Source organism: Podarcis cretensis (assembly GCF_951804945.1).
Source record: "Podarcis cretensis genome assembly, chromosome: 8".
Lineage (NCBI taxonomy): Eukaryota > Metazoa > Chordata > Lepidosauria > Squamata > Lacertidae > Podarcis > Podarcis cretensis.
Window position 1 is genome coordinate 23,591,015 of NC_137177.1, and position 26,118 is coordinate 23,617,132.

General features: G+C 47.2%; 2 protein-coding genes across 3 annotated transcripts in view; one reads left to right on the forward strand and one right to left on the reverse strand.

The window, feature by feature from the left end:
• SERINC2 (serine incorporator 2) overlaps positions 1–5,099 on the reverse strand; it is a 30,500-nt gene extending 25,401 nt beyond the window's left edge. Inside the window, exon 1 of the mRNA XM_079986167.1 lies at positions 4,940–5,099. Coding sequence (XP_079842293.1) covers positions 4,940–4,978 — 39 coding nt within the window. The 5' untranslated portion in view covers positions 4,979–5,099. The remainder of the gene's footprint in view (positions 1–4,939) is intronic.
• Positions 5,100–5,281: 182 nt separating this feature from the next.
• On the forward strand, positions 5,282–25,867 carry LOC307221743 (cAMP-dependent protein kinase inhibitor alpha-like). 2 transcript variants are annotated; one of them, XM_079986542.1, is made up of 3 exons: positions 5,282–5,509; positions 22,066–22,217; positions 24,043–25,867. In XM_079986542.1, exons 2-3 carry the CDS (start codon positions 22,073–22,075, stop codon positions 24,123–24,125), a joined length of 228 nt encoding a protein of 75 aa, XP_079842668.1. In that variant the 5' UTR covers positions 5,282–5,509; positions 22,066–22,072; the 3' UTR covers positions 24,126–25,867. The 2 variants fall into 2 exon arrangements, with proteins under 2 accessions (XP_079842668.1, XP_079842667.1); XM_079986541.1 differs by lacking the exon at positions 5,282–5,509 and adding an exon at positions 14,000–14,709.
• Positions 25,868–26,118: the final 251 nt, after the last annotated feature.

Below are 26,118 nucleotides of genomic sequence, written 5' to 3' on the forward strand. Positions count from 1 at the left end.
GGCATGTGTATGTCCTAGTGGGCATCAAGAAATGAGGCATACGTTGCTGCCCAAAATTGTTGGCAGAAAACTTTTTAACCCTGTTCTGAAGATCTGCTGGCTGGGGAGTTGTTAGATCCATTGTTTAGCTGTTTTTTTAAAAAGATTGTAAAATGGCAAAAGTTTGCAAACTAATCGGACGAAACTTTTTTTTCTTCATGTTTCAACTATGACTATATATTACTGCAGTGTGGGAGAATCTGAGGAGTTTCTTCAAACTTCATCTTGCGACCAAGAGGAAATGAAGAACAGCTGCTGCCTGTGTTAGGTTCTGAGGGGGTTTAGGGGCAGGGAGGGTGTTGGATGTGCCTCCCAAGGCAAATGGCTTCGCCTTGCGACATAAAGGCTTCTTTGCTAACAAAACACAAGCACCTATGGTGATGTTGACTTCCCCTCTTCCTCAACAGCAACCACAAGCGTCGTTGGAGAGAAGCAGCAAAAAACCCACCAAGAATCAAAAGAGGACGCAGCTACTAAAAGGGCTCAAAAGTCTGACCAACAATACAGGAAACATTGGTTCACTTGTATTGGGGCAGTGGGAATAGTATGCCAGCATGTGATAGATGGTGAAATGCCGTCACGCAGTAAATCAAAAGTGAAGATATGGAAGTGGGCTCCAAGTTCCTGGTTGGGAGTTTGAGGTGGGTCTTAGGTCTAGACTAGCTGAAGACCACTAGTGTGCACCAATTGGCAGTAGATCTCCAGGATGTCTGACAGTTTTTTTTCTGCCAGAACCATAGCTGTCAACTTACAGATTTGAAAATAAGGGACCAGCAGCCTCGAAAATAAGGGATCAGCAGCCAAAATAAGGGATTTTGTGAGCACAGGTACGTTCAACTTCTGAGCCCCTCTGAGCCAAAGGCAGAAAGCCCAGCCAGCAGCCAAACGAAGCCTCAAGCAGTGGTTCCCACAGCGCAGCAACCCGGCAAAGGGGATGCAGCAAGGAAAACCACCGTCACCTCTCCACTGAGAAGCGCTGAGCAAAGGCTATTCCCCAGGCAATGCAGCCAATTTGATCGGCACAAGGCATGCAAGCTCCACCCCCCCAGTTGTTCTTAGACTCTTTATTGGGTGAGCAACGCAGCCAAGCAACACAGAGCCTCCCTCCTCCCTGGCCGGCAGGGAGGGAGGGAGAGGAGCTGCTTCCTTTGAAACCCAGGAAATTTAAGGGACATCATCAATAAGGGACAGCAGTGGGACACAGCACTGGGATAAGGGAATTTCCCGCCAAATAAGGGATGATTGACAGCTATGGCCAGAACCAGCTGCAGATGCTGGGGATTGAACCTGGGATCTTCTGCATGCAAAGCATATGTTCTATCACTAAGCTACTATTGCCCTTCCCCACTTGCAGCATCCTTAAGCTATATCCAGCCCACCACATCTTGTTTTTCATTGCCGTTCCTTGCTTTGGGAACATTTTTTATCAAAAGGATGCTTGGAAATTCCAGGCCCCCCCCCAAAAAAAGAGAGAAAATAAAATTATGGGTACCGCTAAAGAGATGGATTTTCTACATTTTTTTTATTTTAGATTGTGGGTAACTATAAGCCTGCAACAAACTTGGTTGGCTTCAAAGGAAATTTTCTGTGGCCACCAGGCTAATCTTCCTCAACATGTAATCAGCATCAATCACAAGCTTGTATCTGAAGCTACAAAAGTTGCTGTTTGTTAATGAAAAATTTAATGATAATAGCAGCAGCAGTAGCCATTCTGTACATGGGGCCTAACAGAGTGGCATGGGCAACATAGAAAAATCTCCGCTCCCTAAGAACTTACAACTTAGGACACATAAACCAGCCTCTACTGCATGCATACATGCACCCAAAGAACTACAAAAATGCAATAGGTTTCACACTGCAATTACTGTCACTACCAATAAAATCTGATCCATGTAGTTCCAAGGACCACCAGTAGTTGATGAGCTTCATTCAGGTGGTCCATGTCAAGTGTATGGATTTGTGGCAGGAGACTGCAACATCTATCACACAAGCCATAGTATAAATTTTGCATTGTATTTTTATTGCTTCTTTCATTTCTTGTATTGCACTTCATTGTATTACAATTCAGACTGTAATACACAACACATAAGAAATAAAAGCAACAATATCTATCCATTTTTTTAAAAAAAAATCATACAGCATTTAACACAGTGAATTAAGTGGTCTGCCAAGACCCTCAGCAATTTCCAAGTGGGCCATGGAGAAGAAAGACTGAGAACTACCTGTTCTGATTTTAACAAGATCAGGTTCCTGGCAACAATAAAAATTATTCAATTTAGGAAGAATGCCAACTTTTTTTGAGTGACCGTGAGTTAAATGCTTCTCAAATATTGATGCTAAAAGCACAATCCTGTATCTGTCTTCTCAAAAGTAGGTGCACTGAATTCAATTAGGCCTAACTCCACATAAATAGGGAGGCGTTGTGGTTCTTGGTTGTTACTATGTTATGTATTTTTGTGTTTTTATATTGTAAACCACCCTTGATCCTCAGACGAAGAGTACACAATTTTAATTAATAATAATAATGTATAGAATTGCAGCCCAAATGTGCAAACACACACAAGCAACCCTGTCTAATTGCTATATTATGCATTATTGCTCCCTCCCAGCAACACCCCCGGTTTTACCTTCCTGGGCGTGGGTGGGTCAAAACAAAACAGCAACATTGCAGGCAGCTGTGTGCACACACAGAAACTGCATTACCAGAGATCAATTATTACATAAATGTTGTTCCTGGAGGAGGAAGCTATCCATCCTTGGAGAGTGCAAGATGCAAAACCTTTCACATGCACCAATCTTTCAGACTTGCATTTAAACCCCTAACTGCAACAAGGGAGCAAAAAGATTTTTCATTATCATCCATGTCATTTTTCTCCTCCTCTCTTTGGAGTGCAGGTGGGGGGCCTACAGCCTTCCAGATGTTGGTGGACTCCATCTGCCATCAGCCCAAGACAGGAGAAGGGCTACATCTCTAGAGCAAAGAAGCTGCCCAGGTTCCAGAAGGTCCCAGGTTCAATTTCCCCAACATCTCTTAGTACACTTTGGAACATCCCTCTGCCTGAAACCCTGGACAGTCTCTGCCAGTCAGTGTAGCCAATACCAAGCTAGATGGTTTGACTCGGTGTAAGGTGCTTGCTATGTACCAATGGCCAAGGATAATGGGAGTTCTAGTCCAGAAAGCACACAGAGGGACAGCTTTCGATGGACCTGATGCAGAAAGATCCCAAAATGGTTTAAGGTGGATCTCAGCTCTTAAAGCTTGAAGACTTTACTTCAAAATCCACACCACTCATATGTATAAAGGAAACATTATTTGATTGATTGATTGATTGTATGTTTGTTTACTTGTATGTATGTCTGTTTTCTCAAATGTATTTATTTTAAATTTAAAACTTTTTTTAAAAAGGAAACAAACAACTTCCTTTGCATCTGATCACATGTTCTCTTTCTGCGCATTTTACAGCATTGACAACATGCCACCCCATACATAATGCAGCTTACACGAAATAATTCTAAGAACAAATTTATATGCACAATAACACAGAGAACCATAACATAAAAATCAACTTAAGTGTCTGTCTTTTTAAAAAAAAAAAAAAAAAAGCAAACACAAGAATAAGAAAGACAGGAAACTGGTGGTATGGACTAAGGATGTGCAACTATTCGCAGTAGTCAAGCCACAACTTGTGTGTGGTTCTTCAGCTATCAGGTGAGGAACATAAGGAGACGGTTGGATCCTGCCAGTGACCCATCAAGTCCAGCATCCTGTTCTCAACCAGATGCCTATGGGAAACCTCCAATCAGGATTTGAGAACAAGACCACTCTCCCCTCCTGTGGTTTTAGTATTCAGAAGTATTACTGCCTTCAACTGTGAAGGCAGAGCATAGACATTGTGGCTAGTAACCATCAATAATAGCCTTCTTCACAAATTTGTCCAATCCTCTTTGAACACCATCTAGGTTCGTAGCCATTGCTGCCTTTGGGGTCTCTGGAAGAAATTAAACTTCGGGGCGCAATCCTAACCCCCCATTTACCTGGCAGTAAGCCCCACTGAATTCAACAGGACATCTGTCCGAGGAAACATGCTTAGGAGTGGCTGTGATCCTCTCACTGCTTGCTCTTGAGCAAGCCCCACTGAATTCTAGAGTTTACTCTCAGAGAGGCATATGTTTATTTCTGATGCCTGCTAAAAACATGATAGTTTAGACCAGCTTGCGCAGATGCTTAGAAAGTTGAGGCAATTTTAATCTCTTCTAACTTTTGTGGGCTTTTAAGTGCAACTGCACATTTTCCCTCGATTCCCTTGTTTTACTTGTTCGTAAACCGCTTTGAGGGTTTTCTTTTCTTGCTTTTCCCAACCAATCGATGCACAAATTTTATGAAATAAACGAACAGGATTGCACTGCTTGCGTATGCCCAGGATTTCAAAAGACCTGCCTGTCCTTTGAGCAAACGCTTTCCAAGAGGAAGTAAAGACAGGAGCGGGATCGTCAGTCTGTAAACGGCAGAGTTTATGATTCTCATCAGAATAAAAAATAGAATGACAAGAAATATATACTATAAAATCCACAATTTGGGGAGTGGGGACGGAAGAGGCAGGCAATGCGTAAAAGGGAGAGCGATTTTTTTTAAAAAGGCGAACAAAGAAAGGCTTGCCCAGTTGAGACGCTGAACAAAATGGGACTTGTGTCTCCGAAGAAAAGCAGAGCTGGGCTGTCAACCCCCAATCCGGCTGCGGCTCAGCCCTTATTCCACTAAAAGCAGAAATAAGAGGCGAAGGCACGCCTGATCCAACCCAAGAGCCCAGAGAACGATTAGTTCCGCCACCCCACCCCTCTAAGAATTTTCTTCTTCTTCTTCTAAATCTATATATTTAAAGAAGTTGCAAAAGGCACTCACGCAGCTCAGCAAAGAGCAGACCCCGAGGCACGCTCCCATGACGCCGCTGGCCCCCGAAACGCAACTCCGTCCGGCTCAGATCCCGACAAAGTTGCCTCCTCGGCTCGACCTCCCCGCACTACCTGCCGAAGCCGCTCGGGGTTCCTCGGCACGTTCCGGCTCTCGCCCACCTCTTCGGCTCTTTCCGCCCACGCTCGGGAACGCCTGGCCGTAGCCGCGCCCCCTCCCTCCCTCCCTCTTGAGGCGGCGGGGCGGGGCTTGGCAGTCGCTGTCGAGCGCACCTGGGACGCGCCAGACGCCGGGCGGCAGGAGGAGCCTCGCAGGCGCGGCAGGTGCGTCGAAGCGCCGGGGCGGACGGGGAAGAGGCTGCCGGCCTTTGGAGCAGCAGCGCTGCGCTGCGCACGGGGTGATTCCTCACAATGCTCGGAATAGGGATCTGCCCAGCCCTGCAGGAGCATCTGGCCCCACTCAGCTGGGGTGGTGACGTCATTGCTGTCGCCTTGGGGCCGAGGTGGCTGGATCCGTATGACGTCATCTTGCAAGGTGTGCCGCTTGGCCCCCTGCACCGGGGTAAGCGCCCAGCCACGTGAAGCCTAACAGCCGACACCCGGCGAGGTCTTTTCCCTATTCCTTCTAGGGCTGACCCCTTGATTCAAGAAGTCCACATTGACGAGGCTGCATCGATGGATTTTATTTTATTGCATGGTTATGTTAAGAACTGGTATAGATAAAGTCTCTGTATAGACACACACACATTTTTCATAACCGAAGAACATAGGAAGCAGCCTTATATATGGGTGTGGGCGTGGGCATCAAGTAAATAAATCAAAATACTTAACTGAGAGTAGAAATTGTAGAAAGATTTTTGACAGGCTTTTCTTGGGGTCCAAAGAAAGCCATTAGAAACAACTGTTGTTGAGACATTTCATGCTGAATCTGGACGGTGACAGGTGGGTGTCCTGCCCCACCCCCACCCCCCTGCAATACAAATCCTAACTGTACCCATGGCCTTATACCGAGTCATGCCATTCATTCATCCAGCTCAGAATTGCCAACACTGGCTGGCAGAGGCTTTCTGGGGTTTCAGGCAGAGAATGTTCCCAGCCCCACCTGCAGATGCAGAAGACTGAATCTGGGAGCTGATACCTTACTATTAAGCCACAACCCTTCCTGCACAGACATGAATAAAATCTGCATACGGGAAGAGAGAAAAGTTTCAAAGAGAACAGCATGCTTCCTTTGGTTTTGAATAATGCCCACATAAGTTGAGGGTGCAGGTATTTGTTCAAAAGTACAGTGGTACCTCGGGTTACATATGCTTCAGGTTACAGACTCCGCTAACCCAGAAATAGTACCTCAGGTTAAGAACTTTGTTTCAGGATGAGAACAGAAATCATGCTCCGGCGGCACAGTGGCGGCAGGAGGCCCCATTAGCTAAAGTGGTGCTTCAAGTTAAGAACAGTTTCAGGTTAAGAACGAACCTCCGGAACGAATTAAGTACTTAACCCGAGGTACCACCGTACCACTTCTTCTTACGTGGCACTTCTCCTCTCTGCAGTTTTTTATAAATATGTTTCCTCCCTCTTTTTTAACCCTTTCAGAAAACTCTAAAAGCCCAGCTAACAGGAGGCACGTTGTCAGTTGATCAGTACGCTGATCTGGAGGCCGTATTTGAGGTCCTCTCCAAGCCTGTGGTTTTGTATCCATAGGATGAGATTCTGGAGAGAGGGAGGGAGATAAGTGATCAATCCAGTCTCTAGCCAAGTGTTAAGTATCCCTTTGCATGAGTACAGGGGATGGTTGCCACAGAAAGTACAAGCTAGAGGTGCTCCAGGAAGGTGGGCTAAAGGGGGCAGGAAGTAGAAAACAATAGACCTGTGGTCAGTCTTGTCCTGAACTGGGAAGAGACCGAGAAGCATGACTTGCTTTCTGTGCTGGATCCAAAGATATGGCTTGCAGTGGGGAGCAAGACCGCTAGGAGAGTTGATGCCGTGAGCCCTTCCATCTTCTGTTCAGCCTGTATATGGCATGGCATGGAGAACACAGCTAGAGAAAAGTTTTATACTCCTCGAATAACACTAGACTTCATGGACATCCAAGGGAGCTGAACGCTGGAAGATGCAGGACAGACAAAATCAAGTACCTTCTGCAGAGCATAGTTAAATGATGGCACTCACTCCCACGGGAAGCAGCGACGGCCACCAACTTGGATCACTTTAAAAGAGCAGTAGACAATTCAATGAGGATAAGGCTATCAATGGTTACTTGCTGCTATGGCCATATTCCACCTCCACTGTAAGAGGCAGCATGACACTTAATACCAATTGCTGAGAATCACAGGTGGGCAGAGTGCTGTTGAACTCAGGCAGTGGCGGAGCTTCATGCTCTGGCACCGGGGATGGGGGGGTGGAGAGCAGGAGGGGGCATGGCTGGCGTGAATGAATACATAGGAATGAATTTTATTATTACGGTCACAGACCAGTTCCAGCTCACTTACAATATCAGGAAAATCGTAAAACACAACAGGAATACATTGAATTGCAATTGGGTATAACATAGACAATGCAGATATAGCAGTTAAAAATATATATAAAATCTGGATCACTAAAATATAACTTAAAATTGTCATTTAAAACCTTAATCATTTTGGTTCCCTAAGTTTTATGGCAGTCGCACAGAATTTGGCAACCTTTAGCGTGATCTCTGGATCCTTGTCCTCTACCAGGAGTTTTAGACATTGAAGTTCAGACCCATTTGGAGATTTTTGTGGCTGGCGTGTGTGGTGCGTGTCCTGGGGGTGTGGTGTGCATCCTGGGGGCCTCCCAGCACAGGTGGGGGGCAGCCGCGATGGCACCCCACCGGGATCGCGCTGCCAGGGGCAGTGTGCTCACCCCGCCCCCCCTCTTCCTCCACCAGTGAGCTCAGGCCCTGCTTATGTGCTTCCCATAGGTTGTCCACTGTGAGAACAGGATGCTGGAACAGGTGGACCATTAGCCTGATCCAGCAGGCTGTTTTTATGTTTTCATGTTCTCAGCGGTTAGCTCAGTTGGTTAGAGCATGGTGCTGACAATGCCAAGGTTGCCGGTTCAATACCCATATGGGACAGCTGCATATTCCTGCATTACAGTGGCACCTCTAGTTGCGGACACGATCCGTTCCAGGGTGCCATTCGCAACATGAAAAGCTGCAACGTGAAGCAAGCACAAGAGGTATGACTGTATAGGGAGTTGGACTAGGGGTCCCTCCCCACTCTACAATCTATGATTCAGTGCTGATCTTCCATAACGCAGCATGGAAGAGGATAGGCAGGAGACTAGGATTGGTTGGCTCTGCCCGTCGTTGGCTCTGACTCCACCTTCTGTTGACCTCTTTGCCTTCTGCCCTACCAGCCACAATAGGCACCAACTGCCACTGCACTACGCTGGTTGCAGAGCCATGGGATTAGGCGCTTATGGTACTTTTTATTGCATCCCTCCCCCGCCCAGTGTGTTGTGACAAAGAGGAAGGCTTACAGCATTGAACTGGAATAGATCTGGCAGTAACCAAATGAAAGGCAGAATCTCAGGCCGGGTAGGCCGAGAGAGAAAAGTGAGAGTTTAAGTCAATGCGAGATGTAAAACAAAAGCATAGAAAAGGGATGCCATTGACTCTGATGGTGGTCCTCATCTCGCCTCCCGCACAGAGTTTTTCCCCCGCCGCCACCTCCCATCACGTCCCAAAGGGAGATTGTTCCAGTGTTGATCCAACAGAGCCCCCAAACAGCCAAGCTGCTAAGTGAATTCTGCTTAGCTGCTGGGGTCTATATTTAGATCCCTGTGAAAGGGGTTAGCGAGTTGCCTGGAGCCAGCAGAGCATCTAAGGATGTCAGTGTAACAGCAGTTAGGGATAAAAAATAACCAGGAGCTTTAAGTAAATCCTTTGGACTGAGCAGGGCTGGGGGAGGGAGCAGGAGAGAGAGTGAAAGCAGCCTCTGATTACAGATGGGAACTTCGCTGGAGCTTCGCCTGCGAATTGGCACCTCCTCTGTGCTGGAAAAGAGGGCAGCGCGCCACATAATTTCATGGCTAGATCTGTGGGTGGTGGGTGCTGGCAGATGGGGGTGTGGACGTTGTACAGAAAGAGAGCTCCAGCAAGCCCCCTCCTGTTACCCTACTCAGTTTGTGCAGTTTAGATCAGATTTTATATGGCTTTTGCCTGGTTTTATCCTCGTTGTATGGCTGACTTTGATGCCGACTGCTTATAGATAATTGTGATTAAGTGGCATGTGCATTGCCTAAATAAATAAAACAGCTGAAAGTACTAGGATTGGCTGGTACTGCCTGTCGTTGGCTCTGACTCCCCCTACTGTTGGTCTTTCTGCCTTTTGCCCTACGAGTCTCAAAGGGCACCAACCACAACTGCTCAAACTGAACCCCACTATTGCAATCATCGGAAAAAAAAGAATGTTCTCCAGGTCTTAGGCTGCTCCCTGTGATTACCAGTGGGAGAGCTACTGTGATCTAGCCTTGAGGCATGGACTACAGAGACCTAGGTTTAGATTCCCATTCGGCACCGAAGGTCACTGTATGTCTTGCCTGTGTGTCACAGCGTTGTCAGGCAAGGAATGTCCAGAGGGAGGAATTAACTATTCATTGACAGAAGTATACTTGTGTAAATTATGGAAAGGCATCTCCGCCAATCCAATGTCCCTCAGCTACCCATAGATGAGAACTTGATGAGGCAGTTGCTGCAACAGAGAGTCCCTGCGCCTGAACTCAGCTTATGTATCTCCCCCACCCAGGCTACACACGAGTAGGTGAAGACACTGTCTGTGTGTAACCTGCTTCTGCTCCTCTCTCTTCCATCCTTGCCTGGTCCTGGGAGGCAGGGGCAGAAGGAGAAGGTGTCAAAGCCCTTGACCCTGCAACAGCCTGACCTCTCTCTCTCTCTCTCTCTCTCTCTCTCTCCCTCTCCCTCTCTCCCTCTCTCCCTCTCTCCCTCTCTCCCTCTCCCTCCTGCACCTGTTCTCTCCAGTCTTGCAGCTTCTCCTGCCTCGTCTGACTCGTCTTCTTGCAGTTACAGATCACTGATCCCTTCATCTTCCAAGACAGTCTTCAACCCCATTTCTCTCAGTGCCCACACATCAGTATCCAGCCACCACTGCTCACTGTCCAGTCAGTCCCTGACACTATCCTTACATCTTAGCTTAGCCTACTTAACAGGGTTGCTGTGAGAAGACCATGCGCAGATGGTATCATGCATGCCACCTTGAGTTAATCATAGAATTGTAGAGTTGGAAGGGGCCTCCAGAGTCACCTAAGTCCAGCCCCCTGCAGTGCAGGAATCCCAGCTAAATCATCCATGACAGATGGCTGTCCAACCTCTGCCTAAAAACCTGCAATGATCTTTTTAGGAAAGGCGGGAAGAGTAGTAAGAAATGGCACTGCCATCAGATTCCAGGGACGGAGAAGGATTAAATCCTATTTGGAAAAGTGAATCCATTGGGATGCATCTGAAGTTGTGTTTGTTTTCTGTTTTCAATGTTCTCATTTTTATAATAATTAAAATACATGCCACAGCTCCTACCACTGTCAATACTATATATAGCTGGTGTGAACTAACACTTAAAAATGCAAGAACAGAGAGACCAAGGAAAGAAATAGCACAATTCCACCACTGAAGCAACAGACCAGGCTTGGGACCACATGGCCCTCTAGGCCATGTTGCACTACAACTCCCATCATCCCTGGCTGCTGATTAGGTTGGCTGGGACTGATGGGAATTGGAGTCATCTGGAGTGCCACAGCTTCCGTACTCCTGCAATAGACCAAAAGACTAACAAGCTGAAAAGTACTACAACAGATAAACCTCCATAATGCTCAAGCTGCATTGACATCCAGTATTTTAAAAAATGGTATTTTCTTAATGCAGGGAACCTTATATCCAATACCATAAATGGCCCTCCAGGCCTTTCTATCTGACCCTCAGGTCTCTCCGCAGACTGTGCCTTTTCTCCTACCAGCCCTGATCCACAGCCTCCTCCAGTTCTTTAGCCTGGCTGGCACATGCACTTGAACTGTACAAAAGACCCTGTGTGCTGGGATGTGTGTACAGAAGCCTCTAATTCTGAATGGCTGGACTCCTGAACAAAGATAAGGGGCACATCTGTCCCCTCACAGGCATGTGGCCCTTGGAAGGTTGCCCACAAAGGATTGCAGCCCTTGGGCTGAATCTTGAACAGCAGCCATTTCAGTACAGGACCTTGCAAGATCACCTTCTAAAGAACATCAACCTCAACAAGCCTGACCAGAAGCAAGCATTAGATGATGGCATTTCTACCACACAGGATGGGGCCTTCCTGTTGTTGGCACTAGGAAAGGCTTTTAACTGTGAAAAGGAACAGCCTAAAAGTGAACCCAGAAGGGATGGGGCTATAGGACCAGCTATGTACTCCTTTTATTTCGGCTTAGATCTTGCAGGAACAACGCCTTTTCTGACCATTGTCTCTCTCTGGCCTTATACTAGCATCCTGGCTGGACAGCTCTTAATAGCCTTGTCCTGGAGATTGCAGCTAGTCCTGCTGGACAGCTCCACTGCCTCACCAGTAATTGAGGAACCTGAGTCTCCCAGTTCCAGCGTTGGTGAGAATGGGGCACTGCACTTAACAGTTACTTTGTACCAGTGTAGGGTCCTACATTCCTCAGGATTCCTTATTAGTGTTCTGCTCCAAGCAGCTAGAAGACTGAAGATCCTAGGCAAGACATGGTGCAGCCAGGACTGACCATTCCACATGACGCACAAACCGAAGCTATTTTAGAATGTTGCTTCAGCAACATGTAACCTCAGGCTGAGCCTTAAATAAGGCTGCAGCTCAGTCTGGGTGATTTGCTCGACCACCTACTGGAAGAAACTCTTCTGGTTGAAAAGGCTTAGCCTGTTTCAGCAGCCATGGACTCTGGCAGTGCAAAGGAGAGCATTTAGTTAGAAAACCACAAGAGATGAACTATCTTTTTGTCCCCTTTAAGACTTTTCCTACTTTAGTACTAGGTCTTCATTTGGTTGTCTGGGGGCCATAAAGAGATACACACACAAATGCAAACAATCATCTAAGATGGATTGCATCCCAGTTTTAGGATTTTCTCTCTCTCTTCTCATAAAACAACCCCTACAAAAACCTAAATACAACAAAATGACAATGAGGAGAGAGAAAAAGGGGGGGGGGGGCAAAGTGGGTCCTGTCTTGACTATGACAGAGTCTGGAGGAAGCAAGGTAGAGCGCCCAGCAGGGACAATGGACCAACAAGCAGAGACAGAGTAGCAACTGGTCAAGAACCAGACTCTGGAAACAAGAGTGGTCAGAGACAGCTTCAGAACCCTGGACAGGTCCCATGAAAGAGGCAACTTCTTCCAACAAGAGCTGGGTTCTTGCATAGTTCCCCAGCTTGGTTACCTTTCCCAGGCTCTGCCCTATTGCTGAAGAATGCAGATAGCAGATACTTGAAGGGGTGGTCCTCTGGCTTGACTCTTGTCACATCTCTGCTAACTCTTCAGTTGTGCACAGACTCAGTAGCACAGGAGGCCCTTGGGATCCTTGTGGAGGGGTCTCCAGTTCAAAAGGTCCGTAGCTGCTGGACAGGGTCTAGATTCAGATTTACACTTGCGGCCCTGGGGCCCTGAAACCTTGAGCCTTAGAGTGAAAACCAGGGCTGCCATTTGACAGACGAATGCAGCTGTGGGCAGAGGTGAAATAGGGAGCAGTTGGTTGGGCAGAGCTGCAAGCCTGCCGGCAGCCCTCAGGTGTATTGGGAGATGATGTGCTAGCATGGGAGAAAGGTTCAAGTGGCTACCAGTTAGCTACCAGGCTAAGTTCAAAGTGTACTGGTGTACAAAGCCCTATACAGCTTTGGAACGGGATACCTAAAAGATGATCTCACTCATCATTATACACTCAACCAATCACTGTGCTCTGCTGGAAAGGGCCTCCTGCAGATACCATCTCATCAGGAGGTCTGTTCCGTATGATGTAGGAATCAGCACTTTCGCACAGTGACACTTACCCCTTAGAACATCTCCCCATTACACATCAGACAGCCCCATTCACACTGCACAATTAAAGCAGCACCATACCAGTTTAAGTAGGCATGGCTTCTCCCAAAGCCTTATAGGAGCTCTAGTTTGTTAAGCGTACCAAGACTTGTTAGGAGACTCCCAAATTCTCTTCCCACAGCTAAAATATTCAGAGTGGCATAACAATCAATCCCTCTTCCCAGGGAACTCTGCGAATTGTAGCTCTGTGGGGGGAATAGGGGCCTCCTAACAACTCTCAGCAGTGATGCGGGTGGCGCTGTGGGTTAAACCACAGAGCCTAGGGCTTGCCGATCAGAAGGTTGGCGGTTCGAATCCCCACAACGGGGTGAGCTCCTGTTCCTCGGCCCCAGCTCCTGCCAACCTAGGAGTTCGAAAGCACGTCAAAGTGCAAGTAGATAAATAAGTACCGCTCCGGCGGGAAGGTAAACAGTGTTTCTGTGCACTGCTGTGGTTCACCAGAAGTGGCTTAGTCATGCTGGCCACATGACTCAGAAGCTGTATGACGGTTCCCTTGAGCACCGCAACCCCGAGTCGTCCGCGACTGGTCCTAATGGTCAGGGGTCCCTTTACCTTTTTAATGACTCTCAGCAGCCTTAACAAACTACAGCTCCCATAAGTCTGTGGGGGAAGTCGTGACTGTTAATAATATTATTATTTATACCCTGCCCATCTGGCTGGGTTTCCCCAGCCACTCTGGGCAGCTTACGGCAGATCTAAAAACATAATAACTTTGGCTGCTCCCATGGAAAGGAGCAAAGATGCACAGCAGTAGATTTGCCATCCAGCTTCTCTGTGAAAATAACTGGGAAATAGTGGTGATGATGATGGTGGTGGTGAAGATGGTGATAATATCTCTTCATCCTTCCTTGCATTGTAGGGCATTGGACTAGATGACCCACGGGGTACTTTACAACTCTACAACTCTATGATTCTGTGATTTTCTACTTCAATTCCTGAGCAACAGGTCATCAAATTTGTTGTTGTTGTTACTAGTACTACTACCACCATTATTTGAACAAAAATCTACAGACACAGCAGCCCTGCCCAGCAATAAAGGCAGTAACGAAAGCTTCAGGAGGGGCAACAAATCATCACTAACAACCAACCACAAACACCATCATAGCCTGTCAAAAACCTTGGAAAAGAGGTCTGGCTGCTGCCATTGGGTTAAAAAAAACTGCCAGAGACAAGCTAATCCACATCCCTGGCAGCTCCAAAATAGCCATGTGTAGAAAGGCAGGCACCAAGTGTTGTGCCAGCTGGGAGGCAGGAAAGCAGGAGGAAGGCAGAGGGGGGGGGGGGACACGGAGAGAGGGGATTTATACAGGGTGTGTGGGAGAAGCAGAAGCCCTGCTTTCCCTGGTCCTAAACAGTGCAGAAGAGAAAGGAAATGGACCACTGCTAGGCCTGGTTAGCCAGGGGGGAAAGCTGAAATGTAACCAGGTCTCCCCCTTCAAAGCGGTTGGTAGATCCGGCAGGCAAATCAGGCAGCTAGCAGTCTGCTGATACCCAGAGCATCGTGAGAGCGGTTCAGCCAAGGAGAGAGAGGGAGAGAGACACACGGAGAGATGCTTTTGTTGGCCATGGAGACTGTCTGGGCACAGTGAAACCCCTTTCCACAGGCAGATTCTATTCTCACCCCGATCTCACCGGAGACCACCACAGTGGCAGAACCGGCTCTCCATTTCTTAGCAGTCCATCTGGTAAGCGTGCCTGGCTGCTTTGTGCCCTTGATGTGGAGGTGGCTGGATGGTTTGTGGAGGAAAAGAGAAAAAGGGAGGGACCTGGGAGGGAATGGGGGGGAGGTGTTACAGGTGGCTTACCATGGGTTCTACTATTCTGGATGTATATATGGATCAGTGCATTATTTATCCATCCAGATAATCCAGATAATTGGCAGTTAAAGAAGAAGAAGAGTGTGTGTGTGTGTGTGTGTGTGTGTGTGTGTGTGTGTGGAGAGAGAGAGAGAGAGAGAGAGAGAGAGAGCTGGCTTCCATGGCCAACTATGGGTGTGCAATGCAAAGAAAATAAACTTTCTAAAAAGCAAAAAATTCTTCACTTGTCATTTCCATCTTTGAAGCCATGTGTGCATTAGCAGGGTTTTTGTGTGTGACAAATACTCCAAGTGGAATGACTGACATTCTCATTGTGGTGGTGGTGATAAAAGGAGGAGCCGAGCTGAAACCTCGCCAAGCATACGAGCAGATGGCTCTTTACTACAGTTGTCGTCTATTTGCACAAGTCACATAGTGGAGTCACAGTGGTTGTGGATTGTGATATCGGCTTGGCAAGTTTGGGGTGTGTCGGTGAAGCAATCGGAGAGGCTTCCCTATATATGTATTTGGTAGAGAAACATGTCTTCCCAGGTGCTTTGATCGCGCGAAGCCTCAGAAACTGGCTTCTGAAGGTCTCCTGTGATTAGGTGCTTCCTTGCAACATCAGGCTAGAAAGTTGAGGTGAGCAAAGAGAGGGGATTGTGGTATCAGAGCTGAAGATGGAATTGGGTGGCATAATTTTGACACAAAGTCCCTGCTATTTTCCAGCATTCATGTAAAAGGAAAAGACCATCGTCTGGTGGAAGAACATCTGCTTTGCATGCATTCGGTCCCAGGTGCAGTCACTGGCAATTCCAGGTAGGGCTAGAACCCTACCTGAAATCCTGGAGAACCGCTTCCAGTCAGCGGAGGCAATGCTAAGCAATGGTCTGACTCTGTACAAGGCAGTTTCCTATGTTCCTGAACAGGCAACTGCACCAAGCAATAGCATCATCTCATTTTAATGCTATTTCACACACACAGTCTTTCTCAGTACCTCATTTAGGCTTATGTGATCCAGTACCCAGATCCACCCACTGGTTGGCATCAGAATCCCACGTTTCACAAACCCACTCACCCCTCAGTGTCCTACATCTGCCCAAATGAAGTCCCACAAACTTTATCCTCCCTCTCTCTCTCTCTCTCCAGCTTTTCAGCCTGAAATTTTCCAGAGCAAACTCTAGTTTCAACAGTGGGAACTAGCGCAGGGGGGAGCCAATGTGGTTTCTATGGGCGCCCATACACCCAGAGAGGCCTTTCGTGGTGCCCACAGGGCCACATCTCCCCACTGAAATTAGTAGCCAATAAAATAGGGAGTGGGAGCGGTGTGTGTTTGGTTGAGGTGTGTATATGGTGCACAGAAGATAGGAACATAGGATGTGCTTTACACTGAGTCGGACCACTAGTCCATCTAACTCTGTCTATAGCAACTAACAGCGACTGTTCAGGGTTTCAGGCAGAGGTCTCTCCCAATCCTTCCTGGAGATGTTGTGGATCGAGCCTGTTACCTTCTGCATGCAAAGCAGGTGCTCTACCACTGAACCACAGCTCACATGTTGACTATAGTTTGTCTGCTTTGCAAATTTGCCCGTGCGTCCTAAAAGGATAGCAACTCCTGGTCTAGCAGCATCCCTGTGCTGCATGCTGTGAAAAGGAATTCTTCTCCTCCCCTGCTACTAATCCTCATTAAACCAAGAGAGCCAATTAAACAAGCCACCTCTGAATTTATGACCGCTCTACTTTGGAGCGCAGATAAGATTTCTAGCTTCTCCTTCATGACACTGAGCTACTTCCAAAAATGTAGTTCCTCAATATGTTTCTGAGGTGTATAAATCACATAGGAGATTGCACCATCTTGTGTGTGTGTGTCCCCCGTTGTTTCAACAGTGGAAAACAGGTGCACTCTTGTAGCACCAATATCCAGGTAAATGTTTGTGTGGGCGCACACATATATATCTTCGTATATAGATAAAAACGTAATGTGGTCATCACGCTGCAGTTTGTGCATCTGCCAAAAGGTGGCCAAACCAACTGCAACATGATGGCAGGCAGGCATGTGAAGAAGCAGTGCAGGTGGAGAGTGGTTTGGTTAGGTGCAAAGGAAAGAGGGGGTGGCCATGTGTGGTTGGCAAAGAAGTTGACAGGTAGGTAGGATTGGCAAGTAAAGCAAGCAGGGGGAGCAGCCGTGTGTGTGTATCAGCCAGCATTCAGTGACCCCATTTGTGGGGTGGTGGGAGGTTTCTCCTCTTTGATTTCTTTTCTCTAAGGATTTTTTTTGTCCTTCTGAAAACCTTGGGTTTTCCCCAAGCCTGTTGATATGTAATTTTGTGGGTGTGGATGGTGCTGTTTTGGCTACACAAGTCATGCTGGTTTGGGCAGATGGGAATTTTCTAAACTATTGTGGGGGGGGCAGCATCAGGATGGGGAAAGCCGGTATATAGAATATTTGGATCTGTTTATACTTGTTCTGATAACAGCTGTAGGTCAAAACACATGCAGCAGCATTTGCTGCCTGGACATGAAGTTATGGGGAAAGGGAGAATGAAAGGAAAGCACGACGTTGGCAATTGTATTGCTACTGGCAAATGTAAGAGTCAGTGGGGTGTAGTGGTTGGAGCGTTTGGCTAGAACCTGGGAGACCAGGGTTAAAATTCACATTCCACAATGAAGCTCACTGGTCAACTTTGGACCAGTCACTGCTTCACAGCCTAACCTAACACAGTTGCTGGAGGGGGGGGGAGAAATGGGGAGGGGCAGAGACATGCATGCCACCTTGAGCTGCCTGGAAGAAAAGTAGGCTATAAATGAGAGCTTTGTGTCAAATTTGGTGGAAATGCACACCAAATCAGGCCAAATAATGATCACTCAGAGTTAGGTTGCTCTACTAGGAGAGATGTGATGTCAGAGACAGTGGCGTAGCGTGGGGGGTGCAGGGGGGGCCGGCCGCACCGGGCGCAACATCTGGGGGTTAGGGTTAGGGGGTGCAAATCCACGGGTTAGGGGGCGCAAATCCATGGGTTAGGGCGCGCAAATTACTTGCCTTGCCCCGGGTGCTGACAACCCACGCTACGCCACTGGTCAGAGAGGAAGGAGAGACATGTAGAGGAACACAGGTTCCCCCATGCCTATTTATTTATTTAAGCCTTGCATGTGCAACGTAATCACAATTGTCTCTTAAGTGGTGTCCATCAAACTCAACAATACAGTAAAGATAAAATTGGTTAAAATTATAAAATCATAGTTTATCCTTTTAGAAATTTGAGGCATCGGGGCTGAAACATGAAGAATTCTCATATATAGATATAGATATTGATATAGATTTTATATATAGATTATGTACACACACTCTGTGTGTGTGTGTGTGTGTGTGTGTGTGTGTGTGTGTGTGATTATGGCATTCCCAATCTCCCCCCCAAAAAAAAACCCCAGAAAAGGCAAAGTAGAGAAAAAGTAAATCTAGTAAGAATAACAATAACAGGAGCCATCCCTTGCAAACAGGATCAGTGGGAGCATATGCTACATGGCCTCTTTAAAGCTTAAATTGGCTCTAAGAGCTGAGTCACACATGCCTGGATACCAGTTGAACTTTTGTCACCTTGATTAGTCAATATTTTGACAGTTCTCACGTTTGGCTGAGAGTTATCTCCTCCATTAGAAAGCCTTGTGTTTGAGGTGCAAATTTCAACAGTGGCAACTCATCTGTGATGGCTCATTTGCTCGCCATGAAACGTAATGAGTGTGTGTGTATGTGCTGACCTTAAGAGTCACGAAGTACATGGGATTCCTCCAGTTTTACAGAGTGCACTCCAGTTCATGAGTCCAATGGTTTGGGGGAGAAAAGCTGAATAGTCATCTTTTTTGTGGGGGAGGAGGGAGGGAGATGTCACAGTTTCACCAGGGTGAGCATTTCCAGCCAAGAGGTTTACTAGAGAACAATGTTGTAGAGCAAGCTCATGATGTGTGGATGCTATGGAAGATCAGAAGAGCATGCTGGGTAATTTTGGTCAGGTGACTCCATTTATCCTGTTCTGCTGAGTCTTGGGGCCCACAAGAGAAATGGTGGTGATGGATCCCAGGTCAGCTCAAGTCAGGGGCACATCAACAATCAGCTAATAAAGTGCTTTTCAACCAGTGTGCCATGGCACCCTGGGGTGCCTTGAATGGTGGTCAGGGGTGCCGCAGGCAACACTGGCCTCTGTCCCTCTTTCTTTCCCTCCCTCCTCTGGTATCTTCTTGTGTCTCTGCCTCCCAAAGTCTTGCACAGCTATTTAGTGCAGCATCCCTAGCTATAAGCCCCACAGGTGAATAGTGCCTCTGGAAAGCACCTCTCTTTGAGGCTGGGGGCAGGCTGAGGGAACAATCCACAAGGGAGGGTGTTTGAAAAGGGGTGAGGGGCTGCCAGCTCTGCAGGCAAGAGGAGACATAACTGGGCTCCTGAGCCCCACAGGGGTGCCACAGAAACTCCATGTACAGTGGAACAGCTTGGCTCCTGAACAAATCAGTTCCCGAAAGCCGCAATCCTGGAAGTAGGTGTTCCAGTTTGCAAACATTTTTTGGAAGCCGAACGTCCAATGCAGCTTCTGTGACTTCCAATTGAGTGTAGGAAGCTCCTGCAGCCAACTGGTTTTCGAACTGTTTCAGGAGTCAAATGGACTCCTGGAACGGATTAAGATAGAGAACCAAGGTACCACTGTAGTTCATCAAGAGAGCCATGGGCTCAAAAAGGTTGAAAACCTCTGAGCTAATGGAACGTGCTTAGTTTTGCCATAGCCTGATACATAGGTGCCATATCATGCCGAAGATTGTGGTTCAACAAAGGGCTTCAACTTTGCCCATTAACTTTGGGAGGAGGGTGCCCAGTACCCACAAATATATTGTGGGTGCCAAAGCACCCACAACCCCCTGGAGTTGGCTCCAGTGGCCTGATGACTGTGGTAACACAGAGGTGAGCTTTTCCCTGATGGCTCCAGTGTTGTGGAATGCCCTCCCTGCTAAAATATGAGCAGCCCCATCAGTGTTGGCATTGTGCCGGCTCCTCAAGACACACCTCTGGGCAAGCAGTCCCCTGAACTGAACTTGTCTTTTTATTGTTTTAACTGTTTCTTAATTTTTTTAATTGTTCTTTTTAACTTTTTTGCTTTATCATATATTTTATTTATTAAAGATGTTTCAGTGTTGTTGTGTGTTTTAATTATGGATCAGAGTTGCGAACGTCTTAGAAACCATTTTATCTTCTGCATAGGACTTAATTGAATATAATCCAAAAGCTCTAAGAACAATAAGATAAAATCAACGAACTCTGAAATAATAAAAACCACCCATACAGACTCTCAAAACAGTTATATCATATATTGAATTGATCTTCCATAAATGACTGGGTTACACCTCAGGGGGAAATTCCCTAAACAAAACTGTTTTCAGTCTGCACCTGAACATCATCACACTAGTCTGATTTCAGCTGGCAATTGATTCCAGAGAGCTGGAGCTGCAATACTAAAAGCCCAGTTTCTGGTGCAGGCTAAGCACACCTCTGGGGCATTTGTTACTCTCAGCAGTGCTCCATTTGAGGAGTGCAGCTGCTGAGAAGCGATATAGCAGGAAAGGACTTTAAATGCTAAAAGCCAAACCTTGACTTGTGCCTGCTAGCATCTTGGCAGCCAGATCAGCTCCTTCAGCAGAGGAGTCACACAGTATCAACGGTATGCCTTAGTCAACATTCCGCTGCGTTCTGCAACAGCTCTTTGTTGAAGGGTTTTATGCAGACAGTAAAGGTCCAACTATTAGGGATGCTAGCAGTTCAAAAGCACATCAAAGTGCAAGTAGATAAATAGGTACCACTCTGGCGGGAAGCTAAATGGTACAATGGTGTCTCACAAGATGAAAAGAATCCGTTCCGCGATTCTCTTCGTCTAGCGGTTTTTTCGTCTTGCGAAGCAAGCCCATTGACGGCTTAGCGGATTAGCGCTATTAGCGGCTTAGCGGCTTTTAGTGGCTTATTGGCTTAGCGGATCAGCTGATAAGCGGCTTAGCGGCTTAGAAAAAGGGGGGAAGGAAAAAAAAACCCGCAGGAACTCGCAAGACATTTTTGTCTTGCGAAGCAAGCCCATAGGGAAATTCATTTTGCGAAGCACCTCCAAAACGGAAAACCCTTTCGTCTAGCGGGTTTTCCGTCTTGCGAGGCGTTCGTCTTGTGGGGCACCACTGTATTTCCGTGCGCTGCTCTGGTTCGCCAGAAGCGGCTTAGTCATGCTGGCCACATGACCCGGAAGCTGTACGCTGGCTCCCTCGGCCAGTAAAGCAAGATGAGCACCGCAACCCCAGAGTCGGCCACAACTGGACCTAATGGTCAGAGGTCCCTTTACCTTTACCTAGCACAAGTGTGGGGAACCTTTGGCCATCCAGATGTTGCCAAACTGCAACTCCCATCATCCCTGGCCATTGGCCATGCTGGCTGGGCCTGATGGAACTTGCAGCTCAGGAACATCTGCAGGGCCAAAAGGTTCCCCTGCAGTAGGCAATTGCAACCCACATGCCGGGAAGTTAGCATTGCAGCTCTGCTGCCCCAGCAAGCTAGGTACAGATAAAGGACCCCTGGAGAGTTAAGTCCAGTCAAAGGCGACTATGGGGTTGTGGCACTCATCTTGCTTTCAGGCCAAGGGAGCCGGCATTTGTCCACAGACAGCTTTCCGGGTCATGTGGCCAGAATGACTAAACCGCTTCCAGAGCACACTGAAATGCTGTTTACCTTCCAGATAGACAAAGGGACTGCCCTGGTATAAGTCAGCTCCCTATGTTCCTTTCTGGGGGTGGCAGCTTTCAAACTCCCTGCCTTTTGGACCCAGTCGGGATGAGTTTTCCCATTAACAGGAGCAGATCTCCAGAGCAAGGAAATGCTGATGAGAGCCAGTGTTGTGTAGTGGTTAAGAGCGGTAGACTCGTAATCTGGGGAACCGGGTTTGCGTCTCCGCTCCTCCACATGCAGCTGCTGGGTGACCTTGGGCCAGTCACACTTCTTTGAAGTCTCTCAGCCCCACTCACCTCACAGAGTGTTTGTTGTGGGGGAGGAAGGGAAAGGAGAATGTTAGCCGCTTTGAGACTCCTTCGGGTAGTGATAAAGCAGGATATCAAACTCTTCCTCTTCTTCTGTTCAGATCTGCATGGCGGGGGGCCTAGCTCACTTAAGCTTTTTCTACTATCTCGTAGGCATCCCTTGCCTAACTTGGAACTTCCTGTGTGTCATTTCAGGGGAAGTATGACTGAGGTGGAGCCTGTGTTAGATTTTGCATCATCTGGGCGCACTGGTCGAAGGAACGCGTTGCCGGACATTCTGGGCTCGCCGTCGGGCGTCACTCCCACTGACTTGCCTATGAAACTGGCGGAAATGTCTCTAAACTCAGGTAGATATCGGCCTTATTTTCTAACGCTTCCCATGTCAGTGGTAGCTTTGGCCAATGGAACTGCTCCTAACATTCTTCCTCTGTTATACTGGACTTGTTGGTTTGAATGGCCCTAGTACACCCAAAACCTGTTAGAATTTCTGCTCCATGATTGCAGTCATGGGAATGTTGTCTATCACATGACGGTATATGTTTTGACTCCACAGAGTGGGAAGTGACGGAGACAGGAGGTTTGTGTTACTGTGTTCCGTGAAGTGGGACTATTGTCCTTTGTTCTTTTTCTCTTTGCTGTCTGATGCTAGAGAGAGAGGGAGCCATGTTGCAGTGCTCCATGTGTGTTTATATGTAAATAAAGTAGATGAGCCAAAATGCTGAGTTGCTGAGGTCTGTTACGCAAGCTGCAAAGACTCTGCAGATCCCTAAGTGTGTCGATGTCTGCTGGCATCGGTCGCTGCGATGTTCAGGCAGAAGAAAGCTTTTGAAGCTCCTGAACGATTGACCAGAAGGGAGAGAACATGCCAGTCGGGCATGTGTCTCACCAGGGTCCTACTCGAGTGTAGGACGAACTCCTGACAAAACCTGCTCAGTAATGAGATCGCCGAACCTGCAACATCTTGCATGCAAACGAAACGGCTTGGATGCAAGGACATAAAAATAGCCTCCTGAATCAAGGCAGTGGCTTATCAAGTCCAGCATCCTAATCTCACAGTGTCCAAGCAGATGCCTGAGGGAAACCAGTGAGCAGAACATGAACACAAGAGTCCTCTCCCCTCCCATGGTTTCTAGCAGCTGTTATTCAAAAGCATTGAGGCCTGCAACTGCGGAGGCAGGGCATAGATATCATGGGTAGTAGCTATTGCTAGTCCCCTCCTTCATGAATTTGTCTAATCCTGTTTTAATGCCATCCAAGTTGGTGGTCATCTGTCAAGGCTTTTCCAAGGCTTTGGGAAAGCTATTCCTTCTCCGGTTGCAGCAAGAGCAGAGAAAACAAGGAGAGTCCTTTTTAATGAGTTTTATTCCATCCTTGTTTTCACAGTTGTAGGCCTCAAGCCTTAACTATGGCGTTGCTCCAAACTGGGCTCCTTCTCCTTCCTCCTTCCTATCAACAACCCCTTCCCTTACAGTGGCCACTTGTGGTCAAATGCCTTTGAGTCCTTTGTTCCTTACTCCTAATGAACGTCGTGTTCTGGGAGAAGGGGGATCAGAAATACTTTCCAGTGACAACGTGTCATCTGGCTGCCCTGCCCCAGTCCTACCCACCTCTCCTTCTTCTAACACTGCCCAACTCTTCTGTTCGCCTATCTCTGAGTTGGGACTTCCCTCAGACTCCTCAAACTCCTACTGTAAATCAAAGCTGCATTCCTCTTCTCCCACAGCGTCAGAAGAAGGGGGTGGGTGATCTCCACCATTCCTCCTCCTGTCTCACCCTCTTGAGTCCAATCCCTGACATCATTATTGCCTCCTGGGAGAGCAAATTCCATAGTTTGACTATGTACAGTATGAAGAAGTACTTTCGTTTATTTGTCCTAAATCTTTCAGCATCCTAAACCTAGTGTCCTAGACCTTACCATCAAGCTACAGCCTTATTCTCCACAGAGATTAATTATGTAATTAAAAATCTGTTTCCACTGCAGGAGATGGTGAAATGCATAATACAGGTTTTAGCAGGAGCCAAATTGCAGCAGAATAGAAACATCACAGGCCGAGATGGAACCTTGTTCCCTCCTTGCATCTTTCATTGAAATGCACATTTTTTTCTGGCTGCTCCTTCGCTGATCTTGTCTCTTTGCTTGACCCTCTCCCCACCTCCCCTCCCCAATCCCAGACAGGTCTCAAGAAATGCAGTCGCCAGCCACAGAGGTGCCCCCACCAGTACCTCAAAGCCCAGAGCTGAAAGATACTTCTTAACCCCTCCTCTTGGAGGCATCGGAAGCCACATAGAACATGGAAGGACTTCCCAGTATCAGAAGAGGTTTGCCTGGAGTTGTGTATGTGTTTGTGTGGGATGACCCAGCAAGACTGTCTTACATCTCCCGGCATGGACTGACAGAGTAAGACTGGAGGGATTCCACAGCCATCTGTTTTACAAAGATGAGGGCAGAACCTTGAAGGGACCATATTTTTCTGTGGGACTTGAGGGGAGTGAAAGAAGAGGAAATGGAGGGTCTGTTGAAAGGCCTAGAGAGCCTAGGAAGCTGCCTTGTATCAACACAGACTATTGGTTCTAGCCAGCTCAGTATTGTCAACACTGATTGGCAGCAGCTGTCCAGGGTTTTTGGATGAGCATATTTCTCAGCTCTATCTGGAGATGCTGAGGTTTAAACCTGTGACCTTTGACATGCAAAGCATGTTCTCTGACCCTGAGATAGACCCCCCCCCCTTCCCTAACTGTACACTTGCTATCCCTTAGAGGATCCTGAAGGTTATTAAAGGATCCAAGGTGTTCTTTCCTTCTTCTTCTTCAGAGAGTGCATTCTTCACTGTGATGTTTGGGGAAACAACGTATTTATTTGGGATTTGGGATTTGGTGTTGTCGTTTTTCACCAACAGATCCAGTATTCTTTTTCACACACAAATGTAAGGGGCAAGATGTGGTATCAGCTTATTCACCATCCCAGTTGATCCCCCACCAAGAGTGCAGTTATGTCCTGTATACTTTGGAAATTTCGGTGGTTTGAGGAACAAAATTGCTGCAACCTCTCAAAAAGGAAAGAAATATAATGGCACTACCAATTTCAGTCACCAACCTGGTCTTCAAGAAGATGAATTTGGAATTCAAAACATTAAGATGGCAAAATGTCTTTCTTGTTGCATCTTAGAAACTACTTGGTTCACAGGCATATATGGGTTGGTGTCTGTGTAGAATTTGATGTTGAGCTTATTCTGAAAATATCAGCTTTATTTACAGGGAAGGACTCAGGTTTCAAGTCCTCATGGCTGTGAAGCAATGCTCACATTATAGAAATGGCAGAAGGGTCTCACCATCTTCCCTTAGGTGACCAACACGCACACACACACACCGGTTACTATCTTTTAGAGGGTCCCAGGGTGGCATTCTGCTAAAATTAGGAGGTGATTGGGTGTGTGACTTTCGTTAGGTGTTCCCTCTCCCTTTTCCTCTATCCCTTGAGTGCTGGAGCAAAGACAGGCCTAAGAATGTCCAGGCAACGCCTGGGAAACTATTACAATTGCAGGAGGGAGGGTCAGAAAGATTTCCAGTTGTATACATATTTAAAGCACAGAGTCCATATGGTCCTGATTATGATATAGCTGTCATCCCAGTAATTGGCAGGTAATTACCCTGCCTCCCATTGCATCAGAACAATGGCTTAAACACAAAGGAGTGGAAACATAGACAAGGGATAGAATGGAAATATAGAATGGAAATATAGACGAAGGCTGCCCCCCCCAAAAAAGACCTCTTCCTGTTCCCAAAATCCACCACATTGATGAGCTTTCATGCCCACACACCTCTGTTAAGAACATTGGACTGGTTTCCTCCGCGGCAAAGATTATGCAAAAATTCAGAGATGGAACGGACATGTTGTAGAAAAGTGGGTTGACCCAGTTTCTAGAGTTATAAAGCACTTGTGTTTAGTGAGGATCTGTTTGTGCTAATACTGCTCATTAAACTTCCACCATTCCAACAACTGTCTGGTATTACTTTCTGGTTTAAATTCCAAAATGTAGCTCAAACCAGAGGTTTTTTAGCTATTCTGCTCTGTACGTTAGTACCCTAGGGAGGCAGGTCTACACCCAGCATCAGACAGCTCCAGGGTGGGTGACATGGTAAATGCCATAGAAGTGTCAGAGATAGACTCCAATGGCCCTGGAAAGGGATATGGGGCTAGAGAGGGAGGCATGGCTCCCCCTTAGGAGCCTCAGTATCAAGCTCTCCAAT